The sequence below is a fragment of the Melanaphis sacchari genome, unplaced genomic scaffold (assembly GCF_002803265.2).
Source record: "Melanaphis sacchari strain LSU unplaced genomic scaffold, SCAv2.0 Contig0_pilon_pilon, whole genome shotgun sequence".
NCBI lineage: Eukaryota > Metazoa > Arthropoda > Insecta > Hemiptera > Aphididae > Melanaphis > Melanaphis sacchari.
In genome coordinates, this window is record NW_020270366.1 from 7,562,838 (window position 1) to 7,571,486 (window position 8,649).

General features: G+C 21.6%; 1 protein-coding gene across 9 annotated transcripts in view; it reads right to left on the reverse strand.

The window, feature by feature from the left end:
- Positions 1 to 6,860, reverse strand: part of LOC112599084 (PDZ and LIM domain protein Zasp) — a 32,698-nt gene extending 25,838 nt beyond the window's left edge. For all 9 annotated transcript variants that reach the window (XM_025345843.1, XM_025345833.1, XM_025345877.1 and 6 more), the window contains exon 1: positions 6,704 to 6,860. In XM_025345843.1, the coding sequence (XP_025201628.1) occupies positions 6,704 to 6,811 (108 nt within the window). In that variant the 5' untranslated portion in view covers positions 6,812 to 6,860. The remainder of the gene's footprint in view (positions 1 to 6,703) is intronic.
- Positions 6,861 to 8,649: the final 1,789 nt, after the last annotated feature.

Sequence of the window (8,649 nt, forward strand, 5' to 3'; positions counted from 1 at the left end):
TATTTATATTATAATTTTATAGATATAAAATATTTTAACTATTTTTGAGCTATTTTTAAACATTTGTTTAACTTTCAAAACATTTTTTTGGATTTATCATCTGTTACAACAAAACAAGAAGAGGCCTATATTATACCTATAATAATTAGTTAAGTATGCATAGAATTCATGGAAAAATATCTCATCAAAATGAAATATTACTTAAATAATGATATGTAAAACATAAATATATAATATTCATTTTATAGAAATAATAATTAAAGCGTTTTATAATGGTAAAATATTTGGCTTCATTCAACCAAATTAAGATATTTTATTTATAGGACTGTTGGCATTACAACCTAGCATTTTTGTTCACAGTGTAAGTTTTAGAAAAATAGTGCAAATAATAATTTAAATTTAACTCTAACAAGTTGAGGTAGGATACATTTATTGTTGTTGACCTTAACCTATAGATAATTTAAAAAGTTATTTACTTAAATTTTAAATAATTTCATTATTATTTGTAAAATCTAATATCAGATATGATTATTATTAACTATATTTAAGATATTTGATTACGTTTTTAATAATATTTAATATTTTAATACCTAAGCATTAATATTTTTTTTATTAGTTTCAAAAGTAAAACTATACTCTTTTTAATATTATATTATAAATAATGTTATTAAAATTCACACATGAATCATATTTAAATGTTGTTTGAATGTTGTTTATGTAACTCAATTCACTAAACTTAAAGAAATATATAAACAAAAATAATATTTAATATTATCAAAGATATATATTTACTTAAAATACAAAATGTGTATAATTCAAATACTTAGGAGTTAGGAGACATTTGTAAATGTGTCTGAACTTAGATAACAATTTTATATAAACATTAAATGTCTAAATCTAATTTATTTATTTATTACATATTATATATGCTTTGTCTCGTCCTATTTATAAACACGTCTATATATATATTTATATATACAAATAGGTGAACCCATTAAAAACAAATAAAAATAATTTCTAAACTGTTTCTTTTAAAAGTACACCCATTTTTAGTTTTTGTTTAACTTTATTCAAAAATGTATTTTTAACTATCTACTTGGATTCTATTAAGCTATTTCCAAATGAATTTTATTGTTGGATTTATTTATATAATATTTACTTGATAGCACAGATGTCTAAAAATCTACTATATAAATGATGTTAAAGCATTTTTCGTATATATTATTATGATAGCAGATGCTTACAATAATTTTTTGAAGTTCCATAAATTATAAAAACAAATAGTCAATTTATATGAAGAGTTAAACACATTTTCTAATGTGGTAGAAATGTCGAGGTTATTTATTCGCTAAATCATATTATATAATATGATCTAGTAAACTTAATTACTATGACCAATATTTTGCCAAAACAAAATTTGTGCACACTTCACTTTCTGGCATAGCTCCCGAACATTCGAACCGTTCTACATTGTTTTTCTTAATATCATTAACCCAAAAAAATATTTCCGAAATATTTAAAATTAACTTAATATTAAAATTGTATAATAATATCTTACATCATATTTAATTTGTATAGTGATTAGTTGTATAACTGATTAGTTTTAATTTTATTATCGTTGATGAGGTTTGTAGATAAATACATTAATAATATATATAAATTAATTATTGAGTATTTAAATAATCATCCTCCTGCTTATTCTGAGTAAATAATAAACATAATTAATAATTCAAAAAATTATATGTATTCACGTTTTTAACTTTTTTTTGTTTGACTTCAAAACAACTTAATAACAAAATGTTCATTTATCTGATTGTATTATGTTGATTTAATTATATTATTATTAACTTAAAGTTTAAATCAATATTCACTCACTTAATATATATACCTTTCATATTAACTAATGATTTAAAAAATACCCACTATTTTTTCATTGGTTAATTGAAACTTGGAAAGAAAACAACCTGATTCAATTAAATTAAATTAATTTAAATATAGGTATCTAAAAACTATAGTTAAAAGTAATGAAATCTTGAGGAAAAAATAAAAGTGTTATCGAGTATATGTATTTTATATTATTATATAATTGTACCTGATATACACATAAAGAAGTACTCAAATATTTTTATATTAAACAAGTTAATTAACTTGACAATGAATATATTTCTAAACCTTTTAAAAGTTTAAAAATACACTCAATCTTTGAAAATAAATCATATTTATATATAATTCAATTTTACTGAACTTATATATATATTTAAAGACTTATACATAATTATTTTGTAATTTAAAGCTGAACATTTTTATGAAAATTTTAACAAATTCGTATACACATTAAATATATATATTTTTTGTTATAATAAATATACAATCTATTAAAATAGCACATTAAATAATAAATCAATAGTTTTTGACCAAATTTATATTTCACTACTTCAACATAATGTATACTTTTCTACCTTTTCATTAACACTATTCATTCTTCCAACCTAAATTTTATTTAATGGTAATTTATAAGTTATAAATAAAATACTATTATGTATAACTAATTAATACAAAACATTTTTTTAAGTACTCTGCTTTAATACTATAAATAAAAACCTTAAAAATTAAAAATAATTTTTAGTATGTAATATAATAACTCTTCAATCTAAGTAAAAACATTATTTTAAAATATACTGTTTTAATTCTATACGTTATGTAAAATATAAAAACTATTAAATAATTATTTCCATCAAAATAATGGATACAATGATTATATCATGGAAAAACAAACATCCAATAACATTTTTTTTTTGCGAACTATCAACAAAATAACATTATATAAGGGTTGAGAGGTTACAGGATGACTTCAAACGGAAATTAGATTTTGCAAACATATTATAAACATTCGTATGTTACGACCAATAACGACGTCAATACATCTCTTACAAACTTACAAATATACACTATACGTTTAAATGTATATATAACACGTTTAAAAACTCAATCGAGTAATCCATTAATTTTCAAATCTCATTAAACATAATATATAGTGAAACAAATATTCAGCATAGTGTATTTTCAATAATATTAACAAATCAAACAATAATAAATACATAAGAAAAATTTTATTGTAAAATATATTATAGCAATATATAAACTACACTAACATCTGCTGTCCTCATATATAAAATCAAAAGCACTATATAAATATATAAATGATAAATACAAACCCACTCATTATTGCAAAATGTGAAAAAGACATATTTTATTTTTTTTAATTATATAATATTATATTAGTTATTTTATTTTGCTTACTACTGGTCATTTTAATAAAAAAATAAATAGATCATATATTTTGGCTAAAAAAGTGTGATCACATCTAAAACAATCCATTTTTAAATCTCCCTAGTTAGCGTTTTATATGCAATATTAAAACCTAACAATTGCCTAATACATTCGAAAATTCATCGTATTAATGTATTATATTAAAACGATGAATTATTATTGAAGTAATTGTAATAATAACTATTTTTTGTCTCATTTTGAGCAAAATATACAATAGGTATAATAAATCTAATTAATAACTAATATCTCGGACTATAAACTATGTTAAATATCTACTATACTTTTTAATATTATAAATACTCTTTTTAACTTAAACACTAGAATTTTCTATGTTTAAAAAAAATTGTCAAGTACGATTTTTTTAAGAAAAATTATTGTCAATGCTATTGTGAAAATTATGTTATGTTATTTTAGTAGATGTTATAATAGAGGAAGTATCATGCATTTATTGGTACAAATTATCGTCAATTTCAATACCTGTTTTCGATGTTCAATTAAATAAGAATAAATAGTTTTTAAATTTTTACATTTCACAAAAATAAAAGTTTTTTTATTGTAATTCCTTTTTCAAAAATAAAAATAAAATATGATTTTATTTTTGAAAATTTAAAATTATTCACTTCATTTTTAAAATTATTAACAAATATAGTTAAAATCATTTTAACGACCACTACTTGTAAACGATTTTGGTTACAATACTACACTCATCTACTTATATTAAAATCTAAAATAAATGACTGTATTATAATATATAGGTACTATAGAATTTAATAAACGTCTAAGTAATTTAGTATATTTTTTAACGCATAGGAATAAAGGTCGTATTATTAATTTTTATTGTCCACAACAAGTAAACAGTGTTAACGTAATATTAATAATAATATATACAAGTGTCGTTGTTTAAACAAGTGTTTTACCATTTGTGAACGAATATAAGTTGAAATAGTTTTTTGTTACGTATTATATTCTAATTTCTAATAAACTTTATACCGTTTAAAATATGTAGTAAATTAATTAACTATCGTTCTAAAACTTATAAAATTAATAAAATAATTAAATATTTAAATATCTAATTATTGTTAGTTGTAATTAACTATCCACTGAGTATATACAAGTTATATATATATGTAATTGTTATGCTATCTATTTCCTATATACGCAGTGTACCAAACATACATATTATGCATATTTCAAATCACAAATATTTTAGGTAAAAATTTCAAATAATTTCATTATTATTTACTGCTTTAACAATTAAGTACACGGGACTTATTTTTAGATTAACTGCCTTCAACCATTTATTTTTATGTTATTGTCAAAAATCAAAACTAATAATCATATATTATAATGAGATATATTTTTTATATCAGGTACATTATGGAATTACTGATAAAAAGATTTTCAATAATTTAAATGATAATTTTTAATATTATTTTTATGTGATATAAAATATACTAAAACACAATATTACTTCATAATTTCATATGGTACTTCATCAGAATACGTAAATTATAATATCAAATGGTAGGTACATTATAAACTTATAAATATATTAAAAATAATTTACTTGCCTAACATACCACAACTGCAGTTTACAGGTATACTATTAAATCTTAATAGAAATGTAATTAGAAACTTTTTTATTCCCTTAGGACCTAAAATTCTTGGAAGTTGTAGAAAGGTTAATTAAAGGCATCTGTATAAAATATAATAATAATATTATAATTAATATAAAATACTTTGCATTAATTTTCAATTATCTATAATAACCCATAGTGCTGTATTATGAGCTATGGCCTATGACCCAATCTTAAACTATGAATACAAATATATGTACATCATATTGTTAGATGTATCTTGTAATATACAGCCTACAGAGGTCATTGTAATCGTGGGAGAATCGTGATGAAGTAGAGCCGCAAAATGTCATCACGGACATAATAGATTTTTCGGTTATTTTGTTTCTGCTTGACTGCCAATATACCACATCTAATTACCCATGCTAATCTTCTGGACCATAAAGTTTATTCTCAATTTTGCAATGAAAAAGACCAAAAATATATAATTTGGATGTAATAAAATAAATTATGATCGATATTAAATGGTAAATCGAGTTGATTTCAAATTGATTTCGTGATAGGCGATTATAACAATCGAACAATTTGTGACAGTGGGAACTTTGCCCAAATTACAGAAGGCTAATACGTACAACTACATAAATAGAAAAGACTCAATACGAGTATGGTAACTTATACTAATGGAATGGTCTCAATACTCTCGATGCTTCGATTTTTATTGAATGGAATTTCTGTTGAACGAACTATAGATAAGCACAATTTACTTGGAAATTAAATCACCGAAGTAATAATTAATTTATTAAAATATAAAAACAAACAAATTTAAATAATTAATTAGGAAATTAATGGTATTTAGCTATACTAATACGATTAATAATACACAAAAACTATTAAAGTGGGCAACTATAGAAAAACAATTTAAAGGTCAATTTAAATTAAAGTAAAATATATCTGTGTAATATGCCTACAAATATGTACTACTTTACTAAAATGAAAAAAATAGATTACTCAAGTTCATTCATAATTTTATACCTAATCCTTCACTTTGCTTATTTATATTTGGGCGATGGGTTGAACTTAACCTATTTCTTAACCTATTTCAAAAGAAAATATAAATTAAAAATTATATCTATACGTATTTTAAAATACCTAAATTCTATATTTTAAAGATATTAAATTTTTTTGAATTTGTAAATCCTCCTGAGTTATTTTCAATCCAAACTTTAATTAAATGAGTATGGAATTAAAACCATTATTTTTAAATGCTATAATTTTTAAACTAAATTTATAATAACCATGATACAATTTTAATTTAGACATGTACAATATTTAAACACTTTTAAACTATAATAAACTTGTACTATATTATAATAGTATTATTATTTACTAAAATGAATATTTAAACATTGATTTAATTTAATTTCATAGTATACCCCGTAGTATACCTAAGATAATATTGATATAAAAATTAAATTAGTATATTATCTATCTTTAAAATTGAACTTTTTAAATGTTATTGTAATAATAGCATAATATAACCATTATAATATAATATATTTTTTCCTGAAATAAATCGGCTAATGTATTATTTATTTATACTTATGAACTTATAATATATATAAATTACAATTTCTTAAACTAGGTTAATAAAAAATACGATCATTAAATTTTATATTTTAATGAACAACTATTGTTATTTTTACTATTACCTAACCAGTAACCACTATACACTTATCACTAAATTATAAAAAAACAATTAAATACAATAATGAATTAAAGAATCATTTAAATCTTACCTTTTGTATAAGCAATGGTGTCCCAAAATCTTTGCCTCCTTGTAATCTAAATCCCCACGGAGATGATTGATCGTTCCTGGACAATTTCAAATTTATTAGTTGAGCCATTTAAATATTTAAATAAATCCGCGTTGTCACAAAAAAATTAATAGGTATGTCCGTATAAAAATTAATTCAGATATATAAAATAATGATCTATTATGAGTTTTGGCCGTTATTTATTTTAAATACTTGTCTAATTATTTTCGTTTATAATTTCCCGACGTTAATAATAGTGGTCAACACTCAACCGACATGAGCCAAGACTAATGCATTTTTAGAACAGAGACGTAAGCGCGCGCGCGTGTTAAACTCTACGTTTTATTTTTGAAGCTTCTCCGGATATATAAAATGCGCCAACACTGACGAAAACTCGACCGTAATGCGCATATCCTCTTTCACGTTATCAACCAAGAGCGCGGTGCAGATTATGCCATTGTGGAAGGACAGAGTGACTGCTGTATACCGTGTGCTTAAAGTATCATAAAAATAAGAAAAATTATCAAAATTGATGGTACTAATTCGAAGATGGGCAAGTTACTTTTTTAAAAAAAAATTAAGCTTAATTGGTAATAAATATCAATTTTGTTAAGTTAAAATTAATTTTATTTATATTATTAAAATTAATTAAAAAAGTAAAATAAATAATAGATAGATAGCTATTTGGAAAAAAAAAAAAATATTATAACTAAAATTTTATTATATTTATTATCATTATTATTATTATTAGATATTGACATTGTGTATAATTACCTATACCAATTAACGTTTTTCTAATTTGATGAAACATTTTTATTTTTCGATAGTTTTGTAAATACAAGCCACTAATTCAATTAAATATTAACTGTATTGTGTAATAATAACGTCTATCGGGTCATAATACAAAATATTTTGATTAGGTACTATGAAATTATATGGAACTGATATAGTTTAAAAAAAAATGTTCAAGTAGCTTGGTAAATAACTAAGTTTTATATAATGAATAATAACATGCTATAGAAAAATAACCAAAAAGTTCATTAACTTGTCATTTATTAATGTATGACAAACTTTGAATGCCTATTGCCTACAATACATTTTCATCTACCTACTACAATATGGTGTACATATTTTAAACGTATAGTGTACACTGAATACTTAATAATATATACCAATATTTTAAGTAAAATCTTACTTTCTATAAATTATCTATTGTTTTCATTTTCAAAGAATTATTAACCACACGGTATGTAACAACTATAATATTGATGAGGCGCCAACTCGGTTAAATTTACAAATTGTATTTTACTATCAAACATGAGCAGTAATTAGAACACTAAGAAGGCAAAACCCTATAGAATTATTGAAATATTTGTTGAACTGTTGAACAGATAATTTTTTATTCAATGACTGATGGGAATATTAGTATAGTGAGAGAATTAACTGGTTTGCATGAAAATATGAGACAGTTTTCAATTAAATTAAAAACTACGAAAACAATAACTTTGTTTTATAATTTTATACAGTTACTCTTACATCATATTTCTTATTTAAAATTCTTATATCTAATTATTTATTTAAAAATATACTAAAATTTAACATAAGTTTAAATATATACCACGTAATTCCTATAGATTAATATTTTTAAGATTCTAAGTGGAGCAATTAATTATTCATTGGTTTTACGAAAATGATTTTCATTATAACACGTTGATAAATAAATTATACTTGCTTAAAAATTTTTAAAATATACATTATTTTTATATGAGAATTTTGACGAAATTCTTCAAAATTGAAGACATTTTTGAAATTATATTTAATAAAAATGTATACCTACATGGATATTATATACAAGATTTCTCGAAAATATATTTATTTATTTACGGGAATATAATAAAAAAGTTAACGTAATGTCAAGTGTATAATGT